At 40.7% G+C, this 13,800-nt stretch overlaps 1 protein-coding gene across 1 annotated transcript in view; it reads right to left on the minus strand.

Moving 5' to 3' along the window:
• Window positions 1-13,800, minus strand: part of JAKMIP1 (janus kinase and microtubule interacting protein 1) — a 1,395,482-nt gene that overhangs the window by 126,637 nt on the left and 1,255,045 nt on the right. The window contains 1 exon segment of the mRNA XM_078678490.1: window positions 2,946-3,014. Within this exon segment, the coding sequence (XP_078534616.1) occupies window positions 2,946-3,014 (69 nt within the window).

Here is a 13,800-nt window from a genome sequence, read left to right on the forward strand (position 1 = left end):
GTTCCCAGGAGGCACAGGGTCAGACTGATTTGCATATGGCCATGTCTGAACTGGGGTGGCGGAGTGAGCTAAAGAACGGTGATGGATTAAACCCAGATCAGTTGACTGGGGGTGAGTGTTTGTATTGTCAACGCTCCGTCCATCATCACCTTTGTTTTTTCAATCTGGCATAACCATCTTCAACAATAAACTCATTTTTTGGAAGACTTGGTGGGATAAGGGTTTGCTTTGGGTTCATCAACTTTACGCACATTATACTTTTCTTACCTGTTCTGACATTTAAGGCTTTGATTAAAATCATATCCTCTTCCTTGTCTTCATTATCTACGATTTCTCCTCCTTTACTATCTCAAAGCAAATCCTTCCTGTATTATGTGCCCAAGCAAGTGCCTCACCTATTTACAAGTTCCTCAATAAACTTCAGTATCATGGACTAACATTGAATTACAATGGGAACAAGATTTCTATACTTCGTGGTCTATTACGTTTTGTGATATGTTATGGTTAAAAATTCGTAGGACTTCAAAATCGGCTAGTACTACTCACATTCTTTTCTTTTTATACAATTAACTTATGATTACTCCAACTACTTTACATACATTTAAACCTACAGTCGCCCCAAATTGTTGGTCATGTAATGCTTTGAGTGCTGATTTGTTTCATATGCTTTTTATTTGTCCCTGTACTTATCAGTTCTGGTTGAAGGTATGGTCTCAAATTAGTATCATTTTTCACACCCAATTTCCATTTTCTCCTATGACTATTTTTCTCGGCACACTTTCTGAACATTGGCAATCCCTTACATGTAACAGTGCCATTGTAGACTTACTAATTGCAGTTGCAATCCAGCTAATAACAAAAATCGGGAAACAATCCACACAACTTTCTTTTCAAGCTTGGTGGTACAGTGTTTGCTACAATCATCGTGCATACATTTCTCCTCTATCTCTCCTCCTTAAAAGAGAACATATGTGGTCCCCTATAGCTATTTTCTTGGATGCTTCTGCTCGAAAGTTTACCTGCCAACGCCCCTTGTTCCAAGAGGTCCCCAAACTACCATGAATTGTCTTACATTTTATATTTTTTGTTTCTATTTTTCTTTTCTAATTCTATATTACAGTCGTTACTTTTCAGAATGTTGATTTTTTAATATGTATTATGCCCTCCTGCTCCTTTATTATTATAATTATAGTATCATATCATTATTTCCCTTTGACTTTCTCTCTTTTTAGATCTGTTGTAACATTTCCCATATATGCAACTCTTGATTTACCAGATTTTTTATTATATCACTAATTAATCCATTGTTAATAACTGCATTTAAGCCTTAATTGACTGTATATGCTCTGTTGCATTTTTTCTTCAATACATTTCTCCTTTCAAACTAAAAGAAAAGATTTGTAGAATTACAGAATATACAGAGTGGCGGCAGGAATTAGAATGTCTGGAAAAGATAGACCAGGCATGGTTTATCTTCTAATAAAATATACTTGCAACTTTGAAGAGTCTTTGATCTCTCACACTTAATCTTCACTTAATCTACATGCAAGATTTCCGAACAGGAAAAACATGCAATATTCGAATATCACAATATTAATAACAATGATAGTGCCTGACATAAATATAATAGTTTAAATATCTTTTACAAAAAATGTGCATCATGGGGTGTAGATTTTCTGTTTATTAATTACAACTGAGTGATTTTTTTTGTAAATAATAGGGCTTCAGGTACTAACAGATAGGTCACAAGTAGTAGGTGTCAATTTTTAACTGACGTTTTGTGACATGTCTGTAACTGTTCAATGCAACCTATGTACTACTAAATCAGGTAGAAAATGTCAATTTTTAGGGGTATGGAGGGTCATAGGATGATCTATCTAATGAATTTCAAGATAGCCGGTTGCACTATTCAACCCCTGTGAATGGCTACAAAGGAGAACAGACCTTCATCAATCCATTCACATTTTCAAGTGGGAAACTTTTTAAAAAGCAGCCATGTTCTATAAAGGACCCAGTGCTACTTTAAAAGAAATATGGGAACACATCTGGGGTAAGGGCAAGAAGTAGTGGGTCGCTGGACTACCGCCTGTACCCTCTGAGGTTTTCCGACACAATTCCCAAAGAGGAAGCTGTCAAATATGGACAGGAAATCAGTCATCACCTCCTTTGAAGAGCCAGTCATTTTTTTCAATCCTTTTCCATGATTTTTAAATCATTGATACAGCTTAATACTAATTGCATTTAAGAGGAGATGTCAGTTTCACACCCCCTCCTAATTACAATTCGGAATGAGTTGCAAAACACCTTTTGCAATTCAGGAAAGTTTTTCCAAATTGCCAGAGTATTTCACTACATAGCAAAATGTGGTCACTGACATGTATTTTGCAAATGGCAGGATTTAGACCATATCCGTATTACCGCATTCTTCCCATACAAAGGTGCAGAACACAAAATTGGTAGGTAATACAACATTTGATAAATACCACACCCAGTTTATTTCTAATGTTTGTATGCAGTATTACCCCCCAAAACAACTGACACGTTGTAATAAGGCTCTAAAATGTTAGATGACCCTCAGATTTCTAAAGTAGGAGTTGCTAGAAGTTGGCATATATTTAGGATCTCAGTATTCTTTTCTTCATTATAAGACCTTCATTGAACAACTGTGTTTTAGGGACTTTCTTCCAGGACAAAATATAAGTATTTTCTGCACTGGCACCAGTTCCAATCATCCTGCATGTGCCGTATGTTTTTAGATACAAATCTTAAAACCAACCTAACTTTACACAATAATTATTCTCAGAAAGTGCCACTTGCTGACTATAACTATTAAAACATTAAAAAAATAAATTAATGTGAAAAACAAATAACATAAAATAAAGATTTTAATGATATCTGTAATTTATCAACACCTCAAATTTGTTTTTAAAATCTTTGGGTCATACCTTTTCATTCTCTAGGTCTATCATCTTCTGTGTTAGTGCAGCTTCAGTTCCCTCAATCTGCTTCAGCCACTGGATGGAAGAAGAAAGAAAGCAAGAAAGTGAGAACTTATCACACCATCAACTTGTTTGTCGTAAGAACACTTCATAATCCACACTAACATTTTGACTGTGTTATTTGTAAATTTGAACTCAACCAGAAAGTTATCTCTGGTGAACTGATCTAAATGTGTATCAATGTGTGTCATTACGATTGTCCTTTAAGTGTCTCATTATGGGTGGCCTCTGAATGCTATAAAATGGTCTCTCACACTTAATCTACACGACACAGTTTAAAGGGAATTTCATCCATGGTTAAATTAGTGAAATTGGCTAAAATCATCAGATCATTCATTCATTCATTAATCTTTATTCGATTGTGCATTATCCATAAAAGCACACACATTACACATTATCACATACATAGTCCATCATTATTAAAAATAAAATCTCAGCGTTAAAAATATTCAGTTGAAATATTGCTAAGTTATCCGTATCTTGGATATCGTCAGCAATGTTAAAGTGACAATGTGCAAAGTGCATTGTTTCGCAGAGAGCAGCTAGAAATGGGCAGGTTGTTAATTCTCAGATAGGTTGCAGTTAGCAGCATTAAGTAAAAGTACCAATATGCATAGTGCAAGATATAAATACACGCAATACAAAGACCGATAAATTCATATGGAAGAGCCTGATCCAGCAATCATCAATTCATAGAGGAACGTGAGCGGATGGCCATTTTCATAAAAGTGCACACTCGATATATTATATAATCATCTTTGAGCTGAAGAATAGTTTTGTTTGCAACCATAAAAGCCGTTGTGCCCTTTGCCCTAAAAAACGGTATCAATAGCTGCATACTGTAATTTTGATAAAAAGAACAAAAGAACAAGAAATGTAACATAGGCTGTTTCCCTAGGTTACCACAAGGGCAGACCAAATTCTCAATAGTAGGTTGATAACCTATAGGGAAGCACAACAAATACTTTATTGATCCTGATCTGAGACGAAAAAGAAGGCTTTACTCCCAGCGTGTAATATCTTTTAAGAGGTAACTAATGGGTGAGCACAACGGAGGTCCGCCCTCCCCTGTCATTAAAATATATTGTTTCACGGATACTTTGGCTGATTCCTGAGCGTATCTTGCATCCCCATAGTGTTTATATAAAATTTTGCGGATGTTCTTTCCATCAATTCCATCTAATTGCTCAGGATTATAGAAGATATGGTCAAGGTTAACCGCAATCAAAGTGCCCGTACTTGGGCCAACCAGGGGATATCACCGCCCTTATCACATTTTAGGCAATCAGCCAAAATTTCCCTAGTAAAAGCGGCTGCTGGATTTTTCCAAACCTTTAGCCAAAACAGGACAGGGCGAGACCTAATGTAATCCTCCAAGTAAGGCATTCTTAGCTCATTATGGCATACAAAGGTGGACGATGAGATTGGTAGTGCCGAAAGCCTCCTACAAAATCTATTTTCTTCGGCCTGAACACTTTTCAAATTTATATGGCCCTAGATTTCAGCCCCATAGGTCATGATTGGTACGCATTGTGTCCTATAGATTTTAAGTAAGGACAGTACCACCTCAATTCTTTTTGGTTGGGGAAGATTTATTACTGAGTTTATGGCTCTTAAGAATTTGGTCCGTCCATAAGCCAAATGTTGTGTCGAGGACCCATTATCGGAAAATTGTAAGTCCAAATAAGGGAAAGTGCGGGTGCATATCAACGAATCATGGCCCAAGATAATAGTATTAATAGAGCGTTTCTTAGGGCCACAGCACATTAAAAAAGATTTTTTTAAATTTGTGCTAAGATCCAAACTATTCATAAAATCTGCAAATCCCCTAACTAAAATTCTCAGAGCATTAGGTGTTCAACCCATTAAAACAGCATCATCTGCGTATAGTAAGGCGGGCAGTTTGTTACCGTTAATTATAGGGACGTCGGTGGTTTGGTTAGACAAAACATTATGAAGGTCATTGATACATAAAATAAATAGAAGTGGGGCGAGAACGCACCCTTGTCTAACGCCTCTACCGACCTCTATGTCTCCTGACACTGCCCCATCCATACTTATCCTTACCCGGGCCTTTAAGTCTCTATGCAGATATGCTAAAAAGTACACCAAATCTTTATCTAGTCCATAATCTAAAAGGCGTTGCCAAAGTCTCGATCTATTAACAATATCAAAAGCGGACGAAAGGTCCATAAATGCCAGGTAGAGAGGACAGTGTTGGGCGATTGTATATTTCCCTATGATTAAATTAAGATTCAAACACTGTTCCACAGTACCAAGATGGTTACGAAAACCCAGCTGACATTTATTTAATACATTTTCATCCTCTGCCCAGGTCCTGATCTTGTTAAATAGAACTCTCCCCAATATTTTGAGAGTGTTATCAATTAGGGAAATAGGCCTACAGCAGCTTGGATCAGATCTATCTCTTTTTTTTAAAATGGGGATAATTACAGAAGTTGACCATGTATTAGGAATTTTTGTTGTGATTAAGTTGTTAAAAACATTAAGTAGCAAAGGAGCCCAGAATTCTGGCTTGGAATTTATAAGTTTAATGGGCAGCTCGTCCGGGCCTGGGGCTTTACTTCCCGCACTCTGGAGTATTGCGTCCTTGACCTCACTCAAAGACATTTGAATTTGGGTGGGCATAACATTTTCCAAAATGTCTTCGCATTGGCGTGGGGAAACATATATTTTCGAGAAATGTGCGACCCACACTTCACTAGTAATATTACAGCTTAGGGAGGTGGATGTATTCCCAAAGGTTCTCAAGGACTTAGTGGCAGACCAAAAGTTGTTTGTGGTATTAAGTTTAGCAGCGCAGGCCAAGTTATTCCAATGTTGTTTTAAGACTGTGTCTCGCCTTAATTTTATTACACTTTTATAATTGTGCCTTAAAATTCTAATAAGGGTAGGATCTCTAGGGGAAACAGATAAAGCTGCTCAGAGATCCCTGTTAGCCCTAGAGCAGATATTGTCAAACCACCTAGGATTAGATTTGTGTGGGGCTGCCGGCATGGAAATCAGTTCTTTAATGCCTGCGCATAATAGAATAAAAGCAGAAACTGCCTCTGGGTTAGGGTCTGCCAAGGTCAGACAAGTCTCACAGAGATGGATACGTTTTTACCATCTTCAAGAAGGTCTCCCTACAATCCATGCCCTTCCATTTAACTCTTAAGCTATCAGTTGAGAATTCTAAATTTCTTGCTCCCAGTTCCCTTCTTAGGTTAGGACGCGGGGCTACCTTTAACGAGACCGCAATAGGGTCATGGTCTCCAAAAGTAGATGCACTGACCTCTGCCCCAAGTAAGTGGTTTTGTAATGATTGAGATATGAAGACATAATCTATAGTTGAGGCTCGTCCTAAACCTCTATAGGTGGGAAGTGGGTTAACATTAATATTTATGGCTGCAATATCCATCACGTTTAAAAGGCTGCAGTTTGATAGATGGTCTAGTAGCTCATAACCTCTCTTGCATGGATTGTGTGGAATAGACTGGGGCAGGGCCGTTTCTAGGTGTTTTGCCACCCTAGGCGAGAATTGAAAAATGCCGCCCCTCCCTTTTACTACCATCACTCTCTACCCCTGTCATCCAGGTTTTGGGGAAGAGAGGCCTGCTTTGGCGCCTCTCTATCTAGTCTGGACTGACAAATCTGTATTAAAGTAAATCATCTGTGTCAATTGTTGCGACTATGTAAATGTTATTGCCCTGTTTTGAGGGTATTAACTCAGTTACGCTATCATGGGCTTGAGTTGGGAGAACGGTAGGGTTACTGGCCTCTTCCAATCACACCCAACACAGGCAGATACCCACAGGGCTTTAAGTGGTCCGGATCTCACCGGGTCTGAGCACCGGCAGTTTTTTAAAGGGGGCCTCGAAACGGGTCTCTATCGGGCTCTGTTTTGTGCCCTGGCACAGGTGGTCCATTTTTTTTCCGGACTGCAGTATCAGCATGCACATCGATGTGTGCTGCTCACACTGCTCACTTCACACCAGTGGAGAAGTTATGGCATGACGTCATGCCAGGTGAGCGCTGTAGGGGAAGGGAAAAAATCCTTTAAAGAGTGTCAGTTTCTCACTGGATTTCCCTTCTCTTTTTTGAAACTCAGGAGCAGCAACATTGTCGTGGTGTCACCTGGGCTTTAAGTGTACGCTTTTTCAATATTATATACTAGCCATAGGTGTTGCTTACTTATCCTATACAACTACAACCACTGACAAAGCAAATATTCCTGACTGGATGCAATGACAGAAACAGCAAAATACTAGCACACAATGCTAAACACACATTTTTAGCTTACCTGTTTTAGGCCATGCCCTTAGTTACATTGGACACAGTTGTTATTCCATCCCACTTAACGCCCTGCAGGGCACAAATAATGGGATGACTAATTGGCATATTTAATTCACAGTGACGTCATAGTAATGTTAAACCCTCATAAGATTTCCCAGTTTTGAACCTGCCTATTTTACAAAATCGCCCATTTAGTATGTTTTCACACAAAAGTGAAAGGATCAATTTTTTCTTTTTATAAATCACGTAAGCTTTGCACATTTCATTGTGAAATTGAGCATAGAAATCCCGGAATTTTTAAACAGACGTAAGGAACTAAACAGCGTTTGGAGGATAAACAAGATATGTTGTGTGTAGTTTTAACAGTCAAACTTGTTGCTAATTAATATTTGTTGTCTGCAGTTGTTCCTTATCCAGCGGCAACCGCTACACATTTGCAGTTAACTTTGTCTCGGGTAAGGAGAGCAGTCTATAGCGGGTGTGAGGGGACTTCGAGCAGCTGCGTCCACCTCAGACGTGTATCCTGATTGCAGATCATTTTGGCGAGGTTCTTCAGTCCAATGTAACTGAACAAGACTACAATTCGCAGGATGCTCCGTGGCGTTCCATACATTGGACTGGGACTGGTACCTGGGTGAAATAAAGTCCTCAACAGGAACTGCCCGCAAGCTCTGAGGGCAGAACCGTTAACCTTACATGTGGGGAAGAAGAGCGCCCAACCTGTGCCTGGGGTGTCAAAGGGATGAAAGCGCTTCTAGAAACCAGAATTGTAGCTTTTGGGGAAAAAAACAGCACCTGCACTTAGTCACGTGACTTGCTACCGGGTACCCAAACACCAGAGGAAGGGCAGGGCATCGACGGGATCGAAGCATTCTGCATGGGCAGTGGGCACTGCTGTACTGTAGCTTCATTAGATGCACTGCTATAGCAGGCACTGCTGGCCTCGGAACACTGCTCTGCTTGGCACTTGGTACTGAAGTCTGCTGAGCTGGGGACTGCTACAGGAGCCTGCTGGGCTGGGGACACTACACTACTGCCTCCACAGGGCATGGGGAACTGCTATACTGTTGCCTTATTTGCTGGCGGCGCTGTGCTGACTGACTTTTGCTGAGGCAAGGGCACTTCTATGCTAGGCACTGCTGGGTTAACGGCTCAGCTGCACTGGGCAGTGCTGGGTACATGCAACATTCCGTGACTGTCTCTAGCAATGTATACAGATGTGACGTGACTGTCAGGAACAGTCTCTAGATGAGATGCCAGACTGTTTAGAGCTCTGTTTGGAGTAAGACTGTTTTGAGAGCGGTTTGCGGATGAAGTGGTAGATTGTTTAGAGCTGTCAACGCAATATTGCGCGACTGCCTTTAGAGATGTATACAGAAAAGATGTAAGATTGACTAGAGAGCTGTCAGTAGAAGATTTGTGAGAGTGTATCTAGAGCTGCATACAGATTAAATGCAATAATCTCTCTAGCGCTGTCCATGCAGAGATGTCACTGTCTAGAGCTCTACATGGAATAATTGGTGGACTGTTTCTAGTGCTGTTTACAGATGGTGTGAAGCATTACAATTATGAAAAAAAACGACGAGATGCGCAAAATGCATTTTGCCAATGGTAGCCACCACATTTCACTCTAATCACAGTCTCTCTGGTATGCTGTATTCTAACGAGTACAGCACAAACAAAAGGGGTATACTTATATAACAAAAGTTCACACACACACATGTATTTTGCCGCCTTCCCGCTTTTGCCGCCCTAGGCGGCCGCCTTGCCTGGGCTAATGGTAGAAACGGCCCTGGACTGGGGGGAACGCCCAGTAATTCCTTCTCCTATCTTTGCGATGAAATCACCCCCCAGGCATATCCCTGCCAGTTTGTACTTTCCCAGTGAATTATCCCAGTCCTGAACGCAATTAACATTTGGTGTGGATAAGAAATCATTATTGTAAAAATTAATGAAACAAATGGAGGCCCCGTGTGTAGATCAAAACTTGAAAGTTAACATTCCCAGTGGGGATTGATTTGACTCTGCCACCTGAGGCGATGCTGACCCATATTGATAAACCTCCGAAGGTTTACCATATTTAGAATTAGGGGGAATGATATTAAAACACTCATACCCTTCAAAATATAGCTCTTTAGTTGCCCAGGTTTCTTGAAACATGAGGATGTCAAATTTGTTTATCATATTTACCCAATCTTCTATGTCTAATTTTGAGACCAAACCTGCCACATTCCAACTCAGCACCTTCAATGTTGAGTCAGAACAATCAGTTAGTTGGGTCTGTTTCACCCCAGGGCTATTAATAGGATCTCCTCAGCTACTGTATAGACCAATCCAGTAGAGGACGTTTTGGATAGGGGTCAATCAAGGGTGTCATCAGATCATATTTGTCCTGGACATGATCTCTACAGAAGCCAGTAAAGCATATCAGTTTTTAAAATGATCAGTGTGTGCTCCATGTTAGGTTCAACTTGTAAGCAGACCCTAGAAGTGTCGACTCTGAAGAAAGGTGAGTTGGCTGCCTTCAGCCTTCATTAACTGAAAATTCCTATTTGAAGTCTTTATCCTATCTGTAAGAAGCAGTAGTTTACCTTTTAAATTAATGACCAAATACAATGCGGGCATTTAGTCTGCAATTGGAATCTGACTTCGAGTAGAGCTGATCACCCTAGGGATTCATGCAACACAGCTCTAGTGAAATATCCATCAGTGCATACATGAGCTGCGAAACAATAATGTTGTTAAAAGTATGCAAGAGAAGAACAGGTGTTCACACAGCATATTGTAGTCACTGGGATGCCCACGGTGAAAGCGATACAAATTCCACCAAAACCCTATATGAGCGTGCATGAATGCCAGCTGAAGTGTCTTTCTCGGCCTAGACGCAAGGATGTGAAATAGTATATTTGATAAGGCTTGCAGTTCTATGGTTCCAGTAAAACCCACTGATCATCCATCCTATCTTTCCTTTTACAGCTGTCTTAGTGAGTTTCTTACACCTAGAGTCCAGTTTATGTAACCTCTCCTCGTTTTAGTTTTTTGTGAGGAAGGTTTATTGCACCTGCCCAGCTTTCCTCCCAAAGGAATAACAGCAATAAACAGCTTGTGTGGAGAGAAAGCCCTGAAAAGTGGCCGGAAATGGGATCTGTAGTTTGCCAACCCTATAAATGGAAGTTATGGGAACCATGACTACATACTTCAAAGTAAAGAAATGAAGTAAGCAATTGTGCATTGATTCAGACGGCGAAGCAATAAGAGAGGTTAATACCAAACCAAATACCACTGCGGAATAATGCAAGGCATCAGGAAACATATTCCAGTCCTTTTAAACAATGCGCCAGTATGGTGACCTAAACAAAAGTGGTTGGTCTAGAAGGCACAGGAAGGTAGACAAGGCAGTCAAATATCCTTTTAAAATGGTGTCTTCGTAGCCCTGTTGGGCAAGGGAAGGCACAAAGTGTTAAAGACAAGAGAGACGATGCCTAAAAGTGTTCAAGCCCTCAGATTCACAACAAGCAACAAAAATGGGACAATGGGCTACAGAGACCGACTTGGTATCAGATTTTCAGGCAGCCAGGGTGACATCCACTGAATCTGGTGGCTATCAAAAGATCTCTAGTTGGTACCTTTAAATCTCCAGGCTTGCAGGCAAAGCTTCTAATGATCGGGTGGGGAACCCAACCTATGTGCCCTGTAAGCTGCACCAGGGGCGGCGCTAGGCTCATGGCGGTCCTGGGCAGGGAGCGTAGGTAGAGGGCCCCGGAAGAGGGGGGGTCAGGGTGTTTGGAAGTGGAACAGAGCCGGAGGCCGCCAAATTCCTGCCAGGGGCCGCCACACAAATATGTATCCATCCTCAGAGGATTATTATATTAAGGATATATATTGGCGTGGTGGCCCCCCCCTGGGGTTTGGTGGCCCTGTGCAGGTGCACAGCTTGCACATGCCTAAGTCCGCCCCTGGCTGCACGTTTGAGCGCTCAGACTCTCTGAGGGAGAGCGCGCTTTGTTCCTAGTCTTGATAGGGATTGAAGGGAGGTGAAAAAACTCCTCTTTTCTCTTTTCGTGGCAGGTGTGCCAGGAGGCCCAGCAAATGCATCAGTGAAGAAAGGGGCCTTTTTCTTGCATTTCAGGTCGGAGCGTTGTATGATGCGGGCAGCAGGCAGAGTGAAATAAACGTGCGATTGTGTTTCATATGGCAAAGAGAGGGTGAGCATGTAAAAACTGCCAGAGCTGCTGACTTTGGAACGGGAAAAACATGTTCCAGTCAGCTGCTCAGAAAAAGCGCTCCAACACGTTCTGGTCCTGTTTGCTACCTAAAACTGCACCAAAAAAAAAATCCGGCTATGTTTCAGTTTCGTTTTAAAAACCACTTTCAATAAATCCTTCAGCACACAATCTGATGTACTAAGGTCAGGGCCGGTAGCAGTATGGTGCAAGGGAGCACCAAATTATGCTGCATGGTTGAATAAATTAAGCAGCAAGAAAAGGCAAATCACGTGACATAATGTGGTACATTTTTTTCATTGAATTACTTAATTGTTTTGTCATTTTTACCCATGCACAGATTTGACCTAATTACTACCAGTTTAACAACCAAACACAGAAATAACTGCAAGCCTAGTTAACAATTGCTAAAGTTAGTTGTTAACTGAAAGACCAGTTAACAATTGCAAAAAACTTTCCATATGTGGCCATATTTTTATTAACATTTGATTCGTTTGACCTAGAAACAATTTTTTCAAAATCTTAAAATTAATCAGCAGATGATGGATTATGTGGCAAGTACAGCAAATCCATAATTATGAGAAAAAAGCCACTACCGCAGAATTAAATCATTTTAGTGGTCCTTACTAAGGTGAAATGATTCCATATTTACATTTTTGAATTTTGAAAACACCTTACCATATTCATACATGATCTGTGCTACATGATTGACTAGCCACATATTTTCAAGGCTTGGATTGTGCATGCCCCTGTAATTTTTTTTGGCTCTCCCACCTGTACCTTGTACCATAGTCAGAGCGCCTGGAATTATGCGGCAGGGAAGGACCACATTTTGTGGCAAGGAAATGTAAATTATGTGGTGTAATGTGGCATATTTTGTGATAGTATTACTATAATATTTTGGCATTTTAACACCTGTTAAGACTGTCTGGGCAAATTGTGCACCTCATTAGTGCAAATTTAACATAGAAATACAACAATTAGCAACAGAAAGGTGACCAGTTAACCCTCGCAAAGGATCTTCCACTTTGCAGAAATAAAGGTAGTCAAGGTTTTAGTACCTTGTGATCCATTCAAGCTAGAAACTAAGCTATTGCTTGTCTTCAGCGCACACAGCCTTAGCTCCAGTGCACGGAGCACCTTTATTGCTGCACATAGAGGAAAATAGTTAGAGGGAACATTGAACCCACCCATCCTGCTGCAACAATAGGTCTACACTTCTATTCAAGAGGAAGAAGGGCCTGATAATGAATTGCCTTCAATGTGCATATAAATACTCACTGGAGTGATCTGAAGAGGAACTGGAGGGAATGTTTAAAGCAGAACTGAAAGCATTGTCAGGGACCAATTACAATTAATTGTATTGGACAAAAAAGAGGACATTTCCTGTCCAGGAAGGTTGTGAAGAGTTCCACATATGGACCTCCCAATCTGGAGACAATATGTCCATCACTTGGAATAGTGTTCCTCTTAGGAGGCATGACTCAGAGCATTTGCCTTCACATCAAGTGTACCTGCTAGGAAAATGCAGTGACAGAGACCACCAACAAATGTATAACACCTCCCAACACAAGCTCAAAGAACCCACACCACACTATTGATATAATAAATGGTGATTGTGTTGTCTGACAGGATTTGAATGGTACGCCCTGAGATAGAAAGGTAAAAAGCCTTCACAGTAAGGTGGACCAATTGCAACTCCAGTACATTGGCATGCATAGTAATTTCCACCAGAGGAACATCTTAGCCCAACAAGGAGGTGTTTGGAATTGGGTTACTGGTTGAAGAGGGTAAACCCCTACTAAGGCAGCAAACCCAATCTCTGTCAGAATAAAACACAAGCAACCGCTAAATTAACATGTGCTACCCTCTGGTAGCTTGGCACAAAGCAATCAGGCTTAATTTAGAGGCAATGTGTAGAATATTTGTAACAAGCAAATTTGCATCTGTGGCACCACTACATCGCAGAGGCCTATTACTTATTTTGCAAATGGGATGCACACTCCCTGGGGTCCGACTGACATCATACCCATATTATCATAAAAGTATTTAGTCCACTAGCGCGAAGGCAGCTCCAATGTTCAACAGTATTCCACCCTGTTTGAGCAGAGGTTTAGCAAAAATAATTCTGCAGTGACGGCCAGGAAATATTCCACTATCAGTTCATTAAAATGAGTGAATATCCAAGTTATTAAAGGAATCTGAAGTTCTGAATAAGTGCATCAAATTTCTTTATTATGATTTCTCTTTTTTTCTTTTCTTTTTCTATTCTTTTGTCAATT

The sequence above is a fragment of the Lissotriton helveticus genome, chromosome 2_2, assembly GCF_964261635.1.
Source record: "Lissotriton helveticus chromosome 2_2, aLisHel1.1, whole genome shotgun sequence".
Classification (NCBI taxonomy): Eukaryota; Metazoa; Chordata; class Amphibia; order Caudata; family Salamandridae; genus Lissotriton; species Lissotriton helveticus.